Here is a 13,832-nt window from a genome sequence, read left to right on the forward strand (position 1 = left end):
GTTTTATGGGGTGAGCACATATCCTGGAATGTCTGCCATGAAATAGCGTCACAACCAGGCTTCATTACCCCTTCACACATTAAGCTTGGCTTACACTTTCAGAGTGCCATGGAAAAATCACAACTTTGGTCAACACACTTATGCCAGAAAATACCTCATTGTAGATAGTTCTGCAGATTGACAAATCCTCTGGCCAGTTATCATATAGTTCAGATTAAGAATGACTACAGGCTGTACCAGCAAGCAAATCATTTTGCCATTTACACTGCACTGTGTAAGCTTCTGCTAGAAGGATCTCCCTGTATAGCCGTTTCTTACTCAGATCTAGGATTGTAATTAAGGGCACAAAATCCAGTTGGAAGCCAGCCTCTAGTGGTATGCCCTTAGAGTTGATACTGGGACTAAATATACTTAACATTTTCACAAATAATCTGAACACTGGTATGGGGTGCATCCTCACCAAGCCTGCAGAAAATACAGAACTGTGAAGAGAGACTAACACAGCAGATGCTGTGCTGTCATCTGAGCTGGATAAATGGAAGAACCTCCTGAAATTCATCGAACTGAATGGTTCTACAAATAATTGAGTTGTTTTGTATCTGGAGAGGAATAACCCCATGCATCAGTACATTCCTGGAGTGAAAGGACCAAAAAGTAGCTCCACTAAAAACAGCCTGGTGGTACTAGAGGATGCCAAATTGACAATGAGCCTGCAGCATGCGCTACAGGCAAAGAAGGCCAACAGATAACAACACATTGCTCCAGGCTGAGGGAGGTGATCCTGAGCACAGCATTGGTGAGACACACCTGGAGAGCTGGGCCTGTTCTCATCTTCCCAGCACAAGAGAGACACGGACACACTGAAGCAATTCCTACAGAGAAGCATGAATATGGAGATGATTGCTGTATCTTTCATACAAGGAGAGGCTGAGAGGTCTGTGCCTGTTCAGCCTTCAAGAGAAGGTTCTGTGGGGGATCTTTACAGTGTGTATAAATATATGATAAAAGAACATAAAGAAGAGGGAGGCAGACTCTTCTCAGTAGTTCTTACTGATAGAACAAGAGGAAGTGGGCACAAACTAAAACATACTGAATTCCAATGGAGCATGAGAAAACAGTCTGCTATGGTGAAGGTGGTCAAACTGGCACAGGTTACCCAGAGTGGTTGCAGAGTCTCCATCTTTGGAGATAGTCAAAACACAGATGGACAGCCCAGCGTAACTTGCTTTAGGTGACTCTGCTTGATAGAAGGGCACTGATCTCAAGATGACCACAAGAAATCCCTTTCAGCCTCAGCCATTCAGTGATCCATTGATTCTGTGACAGTAGTACTGACAAACCTCCAGGACCTTTATACTGTGAAGTTCAAAGATCTGAGTCTCTGGAAAGACAGCTTCTTCTAAGTCCATCTTTATCAATGGAAAGGGTTATGCTTTGCATTTATAGCATTTTTTCCTCAGGCCCTTTATTTTTTAAATTGCCAGTTTTATAAGAATTATAAGCATGCTGAATGTCTGAGCTTAACAGACCACTCTCAAGAGAAGACAAGATATAGTGGTCATCTAGTGATTTGTTTTAAGTTTAAAGTAATTTAAGTTTTAAGTAATGCTAATTGCTAACTAAATACATTTCATTTACCTCACTTTTACAGTCTCTGTATTTCAGAGAAAATATTCAAGTGAAAGTGAGGGAGAATAAGAAAGTCTTCCAAAGAGTGTGGTCTACTATATAATATTCCTTTAGACACTGATGACATAGAGAACAAATACTTGGAGGTGGAACAGGGAGGCATAGAATTGCTACCTTTAATCAAGTGAGCCTAGGGAATGGCAGACATATCAGCAGGAATGTAAGCCTGAAAGTGCAGGCAAAGTTTCACTGTAATTGCCAGATGAAGCTGAAGCCTGTGCTGACATTTTTCTTCCACTGTTGTCCTTTCCCAGAAATAAATTTGTAATCACCTTATTATCATGCTTTTATTTTGCTGCATAAGAATGTGTTTAGGTCTTGATTTCACTCACAGTTCATTTGAGTTACAGCTTTTCAGCAATTCTTTTGAATCTGCTGCCATCTATTGAACGTAAATCAAGCTGTAATTTATGGTTTTTGTGGTCAGCAGTGTGTATTTTGAGCTTCTAAGACATTTGGGGTTTTGTCCCACTCCCCTTCCACTTCAAGGTGCAGCTTACAGTGTGGTAAGTTCTGCATGCATTTTCCTAGTAAGCTGCCAGATGTAAAAGTTAACTGATAAAGGCCTACTCTGTGTTATACCATATACCCTCTGTGTCCAAGTCTAAATCACTTTATTTTCAGCACCTGGGGATTTTCATTAGATTGCTTAAAATTCTTAAAAGCTGAGTATCTTGACTGGGCCAAGCTGACTGCACAGAAGTACATCAGTCAGCCACAACTTCTTCAGGAAAATCTCACTGTAAACTATCTACATGACAGGTTTGACTTATTTAGAAGTGGTGCAATCTTTCATTCACATGGACAAGCAGCAATACTTCTTAGCAGCTTTCAAAGCTGGGAGTGATGCAACAGTGAAATGTAGAGGTGAGAGACTGCAGGTGATGGGTGAGGCTGACAGTCAAAACATGTACTCTGCTTCCTGCCACTCCTGTTCCCAGGCAACTCTATTCCCTTTAGAACCAGTGCAGCAGGTTTCTGACACTGGCTTAGTTCAATTTAGCTTACAAAACCAGAGTAAACCCTGATTGTTCTTTTGCCATTTTTTGTGGGTTTTTTTGTGTTTGTTTGTTTGTTTGTTTGTTTTTTCCCTTGCTGGGAAAAACTTTCCTAATGGAAAATAGTATGTTTCACAGCACAAAAACACTATTTGAAAAATGTACTAAATACTTGTTTGAGTACCCTTGTTTTGGCTGAGATAGTAGCTGGCATGTTCTATGTTTCAGATTTTTGATGAAAACAGTGGAGCTAATACGCCACTTTTTTTAGTTGTTGTTAATCAGTACGTACAAAAAGCCAAGGACTTTTCAGTTTATCGTTCTGCCAGTGAGGAGGGCGGAGGTGTGCAGGCAGCTCGGATGGGACACAGCCAGGACTGCTGGTACAAACTGGAAAAAGGGATTTTCCATACACATATCACATCAAGTTCAACCATAAAACTGGGAAAAATTGGCTGGGGTATCTGCTTGGACACTGGCTGGGCATCACCCCACTAGAGGTAAGGAATAGTATCCTACATCAGTTTTTGGGGCTTTTGTTGTTGTTGCTATTGTAATCTCTTTGATGGGGTGGAGTGGTTTTTGTTCTCCTTTTCTTCTTACCTATTCTGTCCCTACCTCAACCTGTGAGTTCTCACACTTTTTCTTCAGTTCTTTTCCTGAAGAAAGAAGAAAGGGAATGTGAGGAAGGGTTGTGAATGAACATTTGCATGGTGCTTAGCTGTCCACTGGGTCAGAGCACAGTATGGAGCTAAATATATGTAGTTATGGAGGAACTGGAAATGTAATGACCTGCTTAAGCTGGAGCAACAGGTCTGTGTAACATTCAACATCAGTGCTAAAGAAATTCACCAACTAGATGTGTTTAAAAACGAAATGTGGTTCTGTGATAGCCAGTAGTCTGACTTACACGTATCTGGCCCATTTTCACGAGAGATGGTCTTCCAGTATTTTTATTTATTTATTTTAGGTGAACCTAACAGGCTCTGCAAATTCTCATTCACCACCAATTACAACATAGCACCTTTTTACCATGACTACTCTTGTGTTTGTCTGACAGACATCTGTCTCCCCAGTCCTGCAGAAAGGACCTGGGTGTACTGGTGAATGATAAGCTGGACATGAGCCAGAAATGTGACCTGGCAGCCCAGAAAGCCACCCATATCCTGGGCTGTACCAGAGGAAGTGTGGCCAGCAGGCTGAGAATTCCTGCCCCTCTGCTCTGCACTGGTGAGGCCTCACCTGGAGTACTGCATCCAGATGTGTGGAGAAACGTCTCCACCTCGACGTGTGAACAGCACTGCAGTCAGTGCAGTATGAATAACATGGTATTCTCCATGGAGATATATATGGAGAAATACCATGTTATTCATACTGCACTGTTTTTGTGACTGTTCATACCAATGTATTTACTCTTTTCTTACAAGGATAATGACTGAAGTACAGCAAAAACATCTTTTCATGTTAGCTGCACTGCCCTTGCCAAGGCTGGCTGTGTCACTGCACATTTGCAGCAAGGAGCCTGTTTGGTGACCTCGAGTACCTGCGTTCAGTTTTGGGCCCCTCACTACAGAGAAGGGCAATGAAACTGGTGAGGGGTCTGGAGCACAAGTCTTATGGGGAGCTGCTGAGGGCGTTGGGAATGTTTAGCCTGGAGGAGGCTCAGGGGAGACCTCATTGCATTCTACAGCTTCCCGAAGGGAGGTTGCAGTAAGGAGGGGCTCGGCCTCTTCTCCTAGGCAACAAACAGGACCCAAGGAAATGGCCACAAGTTGTACCAGAGGAGGTTTAGGTTAGACATAAGGAAAAACATTTTCTCAGAGAGTGGTCAGGCACTGGAACGGCTGCCCAGGGAGGTGGTGCAGTCACCGTCCCCGGCAGTGTTCAAGGGGCTTCTGGATGAGGAGCTACAAAATCTGTTTTAGTAGCCTGTGGTAGCAACGTTGAACGCCGGTTGGATCTTCTAGGTCCTTTCCAACATTGTGATTCCATAATTCTATGCCCTACACTGGTAACCCCGCGCTCAGCTAATGGCGACGGGATACACCGCCAGCCGCAAGAAACGCCAGGCGAGCGGGAGGCGGGGTCGGGCTGCCGGAAGAGCCGCGCGGACGGCGGCGCTGAGGGACCAGCAGCGCTTCCGCCGCGACGTAATGGCGGGGAGGAGGTAGGGGACGGAGTGTCGGCGGCCGGTGAGTGCCCTTCTCTCGGCAAATGGCGGCCGGGAGGGGCCTCCCGCCGGGTGCCCAGGCGGCCTCTCCGGCGGCCCGGTCCGCGGTCCTTACTCTTTCCTTCCCTTCCTCCCTCCCTCCTCTCAGCGCCGGGGTGGTTGCTGTGGTGGCGGAGTGGGGAGGTCTGAGGCGGGCCGGAGCTGTGTCTGTGCTGCGAGGAGAGCTGGAGGAGGCGGCTGCGGGGCGAAGGAGGGTCCCGGGCCTCGCAACGTGTATCCTGCGTGGCGGCGACGGCGCCCTGCCCGGCGGCACCCGGCCGGTTTTGGCGACACTGCCCCCCGCGGGGGGTGCCTCTCGCCCCGGCGGCGTTGTTGCTGACCCCTGGCTGCCCGGGGCCCACGCGAGTGCCGCGCCCTACCTGGTGTCAGCTACGGGGTGAGGCCAGGGCACGGCGAGCGTCCCGCCCGACCCGTGTCTGGGCGTGGGCTAAGTTCTCGAGGTGACTGTGGAGAGACCTGTTTGTGGGCCTTTCCAAAATACAGAGTTGATGGCAGCTTCTTTCCTAACATAAGAACATGTTATTAGCTCATAGTTAGAGTAACTGCACCTCTGCAGTAATGTGCAGCTGACTGAGTTTAGGTCTTGGGACAGGGACCCAAGAGTTGTCACTCTTGTAGGAGTGGAACAGTGCTTATGTGGGGGTTAAACGCTGTAAGCTTCAGGCTGGTAGAAAGTAGACACTGAGATCTGTAATGGTGCCTTTGGGGCCTGCAGAACTTTTCTATATGTATGTATATGCATGTTTGTAAATTTGCGTGCATACACATGTGAGTGTGTGATGTATATAGATATCTATAAAATCAAGCATTCTATACCCATGCTGAAGACATCAGAAGTGGACTGTCTACTGCTTATTAGTTCTGTAGCTTCCTCTGCAGCCTTAAGCACGTACATCTTTTTTTGAAAGAGAAGAAAATTACAGTTTGGTTGCATACGGTTATATTTCAATCATGCAGTATACGGTGTTGTTGCAGGGACTACTTTTTGTTTATTTGGTTTAACATCTCTTCCAGATAACACTCCTTTCCATGTGTCCCAGGTTTAAGCTAGCCCCTCAGTTACAGTACTCTGAAAGCCTTTTATGGTAAGAGCACAGTGATGAAGTCTGGGGGGCATATTGGCAGCCCACGTTTTTTAGGCAATACTGAAATAGTATGAAATATGCATGTTTACTATGCAATAATGTGAAACCTCTGAATGCTGGAAGAGGTAAAAAGTGCAAAGTGCATTGGGCAGCTCAGTTTTTTTTCCTAATCACTGGGTGATGTTTGCCTCACAGACCAATTGTTGCTCAACATCTATAGCTCTGATCAGTTTTAATTCTTAACAAAGTGAATAGTGTCTGCAGTGGTGATGGTGGGGGACGATATTTGGATGCTGATTTTAATTGACTGTTCATAGAATCATGGAAGTGAACCCATCTTCAAGTTCCAACCCCATGCCACAGGTAGGGCCACAAGCCTCCAGGTCTGTTACTAGACCAGGCTTTCCAAGGCCCCATACAGCCTGATCTTGAACACCTCCAGGGACAGGGCACCCACAGCCTATCCAGGCAGCCTGTTCCAGCACTTCACCACTCTATCCTTAAAGAGCTTCCTTCTGACATCCAGTCTAAATGTTCCCTCCTTGAGTTTAAAATCACTTCTTCTTGTTCCATCACTTTGGATCATTCCCTTTATTGCTTTCTAAGTATTCTGTGTGTACCAGAGTTTGTTCTGTGACTCCTTAAAAGTTCTTCTGCACTGAGCGAAGACTGATGAAGGTTCTTCAAGTCTTTATTTTTTCCAGTGGCCTCTAGAGCCATGAAGTATCATCACATTTTGTGAACCACTTTTAGGCTTTAGGCATTTCAAGAGGAGAAGCTTATATTAGTTTTGAACTGCATTTTATTTGATTGGAATAAAATTTTGTTTTCCACCAAGATGTGCTGGCCTTTGCATTATTACAGAGACAGGGCTTTTATTGCTGAGATTTTCATATCAAATAATAACAAGAACAGCTATATTTATTAGTCGATTATTTTTAAAATACTGCTTTTAACTTTTTGTTTTCTAGGTGTGAACCACAAAATTGAATAGCAATAACTATGGGAGATACTGCAAAGCCTTACGTTACCAAACAAAGTAAGGGAATGGAGATGTTATTTGAAGAAGAATTCAAAGGAGGTCTCTTACGGAAAGACTACCAAGTAATGGATGAATATGGAAATGGCCATAGCAATAAAGTGGATATCAGCCTGCAGAAGAAGAAGGGAACACCAGGTCACTACGGAGGTAGTCCCAGACGAGGATCACGTAGTGCTTTTAGTAGCCCAAATTCTCTTAAAATTTTAACTTATAGTCAAGGGTCAAAGTTTGGTGATACCCAAAAAGACCAAGTAAAGAAGTGGATATCTGAAGACCATCGTGGTACTTCTGACAGCTGGAGGGACCACAGATCTGGAATCTGGATTCCGATGCATAACAGAACAAGAAAGGACTCTTTTCATGAAGTTGAAGGTGCAGGAAATAGAAATGTAAGACGACAACTTCAGAAAGACTTAGCAGATGAAGACATGCCAGACATGCAGAGAGGAAGCTCTGGTAATCGAGATGTTTGTTATTTTACATAGCTGCTTGGTACCTTTCTGTATATGTTACTGAAACGTAAAATTTCTGCAGTCACTGTTAAATCAAAAAAATGTTTTTGTTCTGGCATACAATGCAGATTTACTGTACTACATTGAGGCAATTTACACAAGTTGGTACAGCGTTTGGTACAGAAGTTGTTTTATAAATTGAGCTGACTTGGTAAATTAGCTTTTACGTGGTAGTACAAAAATTATGACAACTGTATGTTGTCTCTGTTTGCAGTTTTCCAGGAATGGTTTGATTGAATCTCTTAATGCTGATAGAGGTATTTCAGTTAGGTTGGAACAGGATAAAATTTTAGATCTGCCAGTGAAGCCCACAGAAGTGTGTCTTAATGAAGACTGAAAACAACGTGTCAGAGATGTTGTGAGAACTTAATGCTAGCAAGAAGTAGGAACAAATAACACATTTCCCATGTGTATTAAGCGTTTCTAGGAGCAACTGATGCTAATATTGAAAGTACAAACCTTAAATTTTGAAATGCAGAGGAAAATAGGCTGGGCAGAGCATAAAGTCATCCGTATAATCAGATCTTCAGTAAATGTAAGTACAAGAAGAAAGTGAGTAGACCAAAGTAGTGAGAAGCACTGTAGAATTGTTCAGGTTGGAAAAGACCACTAAGGCCATCTTGTCCAGTCATCAACCCATAGCCAGCATGAGCACTAACCAGGTCCCTCCTTGCCACATTCACACAGTTCTTGAATGCTTTTAAGGGATGGTGACTCAACAGCTTGTGCCAGTGTGTCACCACTCTTTCTGAGAAGATCAGAGATCAACTGCCTGTTAACAAGAAGTCTCTTATTCAAGTTAAGGCTATGTACTGATCTGCCCCTCTCCTGAGAAGGGAGGGTATTGCTAGTTGTTGTATAAAAGTCTGAGAATTTATTGTCCTTTTTCTTGACATCAGCTATGACAGGGTGAGCTGTGAGCAGGTGTGCAGTGTCTCTCATTGTTAGAAATCAGTCACAGAGTTAAGCTCAGTCTTAGGAGGAGGAAAGAATAGAGCAGTGTTTACACAGGTGAACTGAGTTAGTAGTGTGTAGGAAAAGACTCTCTTCAAAAACTGTATCTAAAAGGGTATACAACTTTAATTTTAGGAATCCACTGTGGAACAAATGATGTAACCTAGTGTAGTTATCTGCAAGATAGCGAAGAGATAAGTAGGAGTAAGTGTGGATTTGCCTAGAAGAAAGTGTGAAGTCTTTGTAGTTTATTTCTTAGAAGTGATGACATGGTAGAAGGCTTGAATACTGTTAGTAGCATTCTCAACACTTTGGTGACAGTCCCAGAATAAGGAAACCATAGGAAAATTCTCTGCATGAAATTAACACAGTAGAATTGCAGAGCTATAAAAAGTACCAATGGTTTTGTTAAAATCATATTAAGCATCAACCAAACTTCTGCAAGAGCTCTGCTCTGTTGAAGGTTTATTACACTATTCCAATAATGCATGTAGACAGTGTTCTTAGTAATATAAATGAGCTGCAGAGCTGATAGGAGCTAAATGCAGAAATGCAGTAAGGATTGAAATTATTTAGCAAAACTGAAGAATTGACCTACATACAGGTTGAGATACCAAATGAATATTTGCAAATGCTGTTATTTAAGTTGGAATGTGTAAATGAAGAAGATAGAGCTAATAAGTACCATTTCTTCAGAGAAGTATCTGGGATCATAAAGAATAGGAAAATGAAAATCAGTAGTCAGTATCAGGGTGCTGTGAGGTGTAGGAACTCAAAATTGTAGCCTGAAGTACACTTTTTCTTATATGTTTTTGGAAAACTGAGTCTAGCTTCAACAGCCTTCATGAATAAATAAAGCAGGAGCAGTCTAAAAGAACAAGATTGCCAGGGCACCTTACAAAACATCAACTAACACAGGGTAAGCCTTTCTTCTGTAGGCTAGTGGGAAATGAGCATGCTAATAGCTTTCAGCTATAGAGAAAGTTATTAAAAATATTATGGTAATCTTGTTTGAATCTTTCCAATAGATGAAACAAAAATTAGCAGGCCTGAAATTCAATAGGAAGGATTTAGATGAAGAATAGAGGGGAAAGTTTCTCTGTAACACTAGTGAAGTACTGAGGATGTTGTCTTAGCAACTTTTGCAGTCTGTGTGAAGGCCTTGGAGAATAGGTTGGCTGAGCATCACCTAGCACTGACAAAGCTCATCCTGCTGTGAAGCATAGGCACAGATTAGCTCACCTCTTGAGGTTCCTGCATAAACGCTATATAAGATAGCAAACAGTTATTAATGCTTTTTTTGATATTTCCTTTTGACATCATCTGTGCAGTTGTCTCTTCTCTTTAGCTTCATGCCTTTTTACTGTAGCTCACATAGAAAGTTTACCAAATCTGAGGCACTGATTTTTCTGCATAATCTTTAACTTGGACACACCTTTAGTATCTTGTTTACTTGTTAGTCTATAGTTAGATTGTCAGTATTGCAACAAGCAATACCATAAGTATTGATTTACTTTGCAGCTTTTTCTGGAGTTACTTAGTACTTATGAAGGTAAATGATAATTAGGTGCTTGTCACGTGCTTTCCTTCAAAGTCATTCATTTAGTGCACAGTTTTATCCAAGTCCCACCAGCATTCATCAGTAAAAAAATGTGGTCAAACAGCTGTTGCGGGTCTTAGGATTCCTAGCAGGAGAGCCAGTATGGAAAACGGAAAGGATATGTAAAGACAAGGCTGTGACTTCTGTTTCTGTTCTTTGGAACTTCTTCTGGAGTAAGTTAAGACTTGGTTCTGTTTATTCCAGCATATACTTGTGCTACTGCTGGTGAGGGGGCTTATATTACCATTCTTGTTCTGTTCCTGTTTACAGCACCAGCACAAACATGCTATTCAGTGAACAAAATTAGACAACTGGTTAAAAATTCACAACCAGCTTGTTTTGCTTTGCCAATTATTAGAGACAAAAATTGTGATTAGTAGGGACAAAACTTGACAAATATATTTGTTAGAGCAGTTGTCTTCTTTTTTTCTGACTATTTCAAATAAACTTCGTGGTATGACAAAGTTTTGGAGCCCAAGAAAGTTACATAAGCTTTGTTAGGAGCAGGGGAATATTGACACTCCATGCATCTGGACATCCTGTGTAACCATTCAAGTGAAAATTAATCTAAAGTCTTAGATGAAAACCCAGCCAATGTGTTTTCATTCCTGAGGTAAGTTTTACATCTACTTTACAGACTAGAAGTAATTCCTGCTTCAAAATGATAACAGTTGTGTTTGGAGTTCTTTGATACAGAACTTGCTGTAGATATAATAAGCTTTCTAAGCATGTTGATTATGCAAGTTGTGTAGCTTTATTAAGCAATGTATGTAAATAGTTAACCAGCTCTTTATTTCTTGATGTGGAGCCAAAAGGTGATGGTACTTTTTTTTCCCACTTGTTTTTTTTTTTTTTTTTTGATAATGTGAAGGCAGTAATGATCCATGCGTTAGTTTAATTGAAAGTCAAGTATATATGTACTACTAACAGACAGTTACTACTGATGATTTTGTTTTATGTCAGCTAACCCCTGACTGCTAAGTCAGAGTGCTGTTAGCTTTTATGGACGATTCAGATACGCCTACAGTCAATTATTCAGCATAGTCTTAGTGACCTGTGTGGTGCTTTGCTTTATTATTTGTTCATGTACCAAAGCTTCATTAAGCATCCTGAAATCTCTGGGCTTGTTCTGTCTTTTCTTCATAGTGTTACCAATAGGTACGTCTCAAGTAGGTACCTAAATCTTTTACATTTAATTTTTTTTTTCAACTTTAGCAAAAAATAAGGGTGCCAGTTATTTTCATTGAGATGAACAGGTGTTTCATAGTCATTTGTAACAGATGATAATCTAGGCTCTGACCTAGATAGATGCTCTTGTTGTTATCAGACTTGCACAAAACAAGCTATGATACCATGCGTATTAGGTGTTTTTTTTGACTTACACTTGCAAGTATAATGGAAATTAAAGAAGAAATGAAATCCATAATTTTGTGTGCTACTTATTTGATGTGTTTGCACTCATAATTCTTTCTAAGAAATGAGGAAGCTCAGGAAAACAAGGAGACCAAGAAGAAGTAGAAAAGATGAGTATGATCAAGATGATGAAGTGGATGGCCCAGTCATCGATGAATCTGTGCTTTCAGCGAAGGAGCTTCTAGGTTTACAGCAAGCTGAAGAACGATTGAAGCGAGACTTCATTTACAGATTGAAAAAGGTGCCACTGTTCTTTAATTATGTACTCCTCCCCTGTATTTTAATCTTTGGATAAAATGTAGAGAGTGCATATTGAGCAATTTCTCTGGCTATAGCTAGAAAGTCATTAATGATGTAACTGACAGAGTGGATGAATTGCCAAGAGAAGGCAGTTATCCTTTTTTATTGTATTAAGTTTCAATGTGGCAGCCAGATAACTGCAAAAAAAGACTGCCCCACTAGAGGTTGGGGCAGCAAATCAGAAAAATTTAGTAGTATGCTCAGTTAATATGTTCTACCATGGTTTTGGGGGTACTGGACAACAAGGTACTGGACTTAATTGTCCAGCAGCCCTATTCTTCTGGCATTATATTTGATGTTTGAACTTTTTGATTGTAAAGATAGAGTTGGGAGAGATACAGTGAGCATTCCTGGTCCTCAGAGTTAAGAGTCTTCCTGTTAGCAAAGTTATTGAACAAAATTACGTTAGTATTAGTCTTTATTTTATGGTGGTTTTTTTTTCTGTCTTTATTTTAGCAACCTCGAAGCTACCCATCAGCAAAATATGCCTGCAAATTATGTGATGTTTTGATTGAATCTGTGACTTTTGCTCATAAGCATATTAAGGAGAAAAGACACAAGAAAAGCATAAAGGTGAGTTAAGAACAGTATATCCTCACTCGCTAATAACTGTGAAACTGCACTGTGTTTGAAATCACTCTTCATATATTTTTTTACTGTATTTGAAGCTCCTTGAAAATGGTTATGTATTGAGGCTCATAAAAAGAGTAAACTTAATGCCTGGACTTTACTTCTACTCTTACCTTTGGAATTTAATTTATACTTTTTAATGTCCATCATTATAGGAAGTCCTCATTTAATTTGTCCCTCAGTAGTATTTGGTACTGGTGGTTCAAGTATAACAAAAAAAACTAAAAAACTTGTTTCAGCTAACTCTTCTGCTGTTCTATAACTCTTCTAATAAATTACTTATGTGTATTCCTTTTGGTGTATATTTGGTATGTCTCATCTGTTAAGTGTTTTGATAAAGATCAGAACAGTGAGGTGTAATAATAAGCAAAAATCATAAGCTGTGTGTCTGAAGATTACCATTCAGAATACCGTAAATTAATTAAGTGCCTATGGAGTATTGCAGGCCTATTTAGATGCAAAGGAATATGTTTGATCGTGTTCAAAACAAACCTCAAAGTAATTTGCAGTATAACCTCAATGATACTACTCTTTAACTAATTTTTCTTCTGTTCATCCTGCTTTCCCAGTAGAAGTAGACAGTAATTGTCTTGATGGTGTTTTCTGTTTTTTCCTGATTAACTTCTAGCCTTCATAGATTTTGGAAGAGTTAGTGTGGTTTTATATATTCCAAATACACGTGTACTTGTACACACACACACACACACACACACACAGCTGATGAGAGAGTTGGTGACATTTTACATTCCAGGTACATATATACATACACATGTATGTACCCCTGCAGGTTATTGAAGCTTCTTGGAGTATGTAAATGTTTTATACCTATTGCAGTTTTTTTCTTTCACATTTACCTTTGCTGTCTTGAAAAGCTGTGGTTATGTTAATTGAAATAAGTTGCATGCATGCATTCTAGCACATTAAGCAACTGAACAGAATCATTAGTCTTATTGTTTTAAAGGAAAAGCAAGAGGAACAGCTGTTGAGTGCCCTGCCTCCGCCAACACCTTCACAGATAAAAGCTATTGATGTTGCCATTGAAAATGTAGTAAGGGAGTTTGGCTTAAGCAATGAAGATTTACAAGAAAGACTCAAGATTAGAACAGTAATGGAAGATTTACTGCATCAGAAATTGCCAGGTATTTGCATTTTCTTCTAATTGCTAGATATATTGATTTTTATAAGTTCACAGAGGTGGAAACTTGTTCAAAAACTTGGCCAGTTGGATACTAAAATACTGTATCTAGTTACTAGTCTCTTTAAACAATATGATGTGGCAGATGCTCATGACCTAAATAGACCTGGACTAAAAAGTAGGGATGAACAGGATGTGGTGAGTATATTAATTTCATCATAAGCTTTTACTGTTTAAACAGTGG

The 13,832-nt window shown here is 40.8% G+C and overlaps 1 protein-coding gene across 1 annotated transcript in view; it reads left to right on the top strand.

Annotated features, from left to right (window-relative positions):
- The first annotated feature begins 4,803 nt into the window (after window positions 1-4,803).
- Window positions 4,804-13,832, top strand: part of TUT7 (terminal uridylyl transferase 7) — a 34,950-nt gene continuing 25,921 nt past the window's right edge. The window contains 5 exon segments of the mRNA XM_072359964.1: window positions 4,804-4,879; window positions 6,974-7,500; window positions 11,586-11,764; window positions 12,280-12,396; window positions 13,415-13,592. Coding sequence (XP_072216065.1) covers window positions 7,005-7,500; window positions 11,586-11,764; window positions 12,280-12,396; window positions 13,415-13,592 — 970 coding nt within the window. The 5' untranslated portion in view covers window positions 4,804-4,879; window positions 6,974-7,004.

The sequence above is a fragment of the Excalfactoria chinensis genome, chromosome Z (assembly GCF_039878825.1).
Source record: "Excalfactoria chinensis isolate bCotChi1 chromosome Z, bCotChi1.hap2, whole genome shotgun sequence".
NCBI lineage: Eukaryota > Metazoa > Chordata > Aves > Galliformes > Phasianidae > Excalfactoria > Excalfactoria chinensis.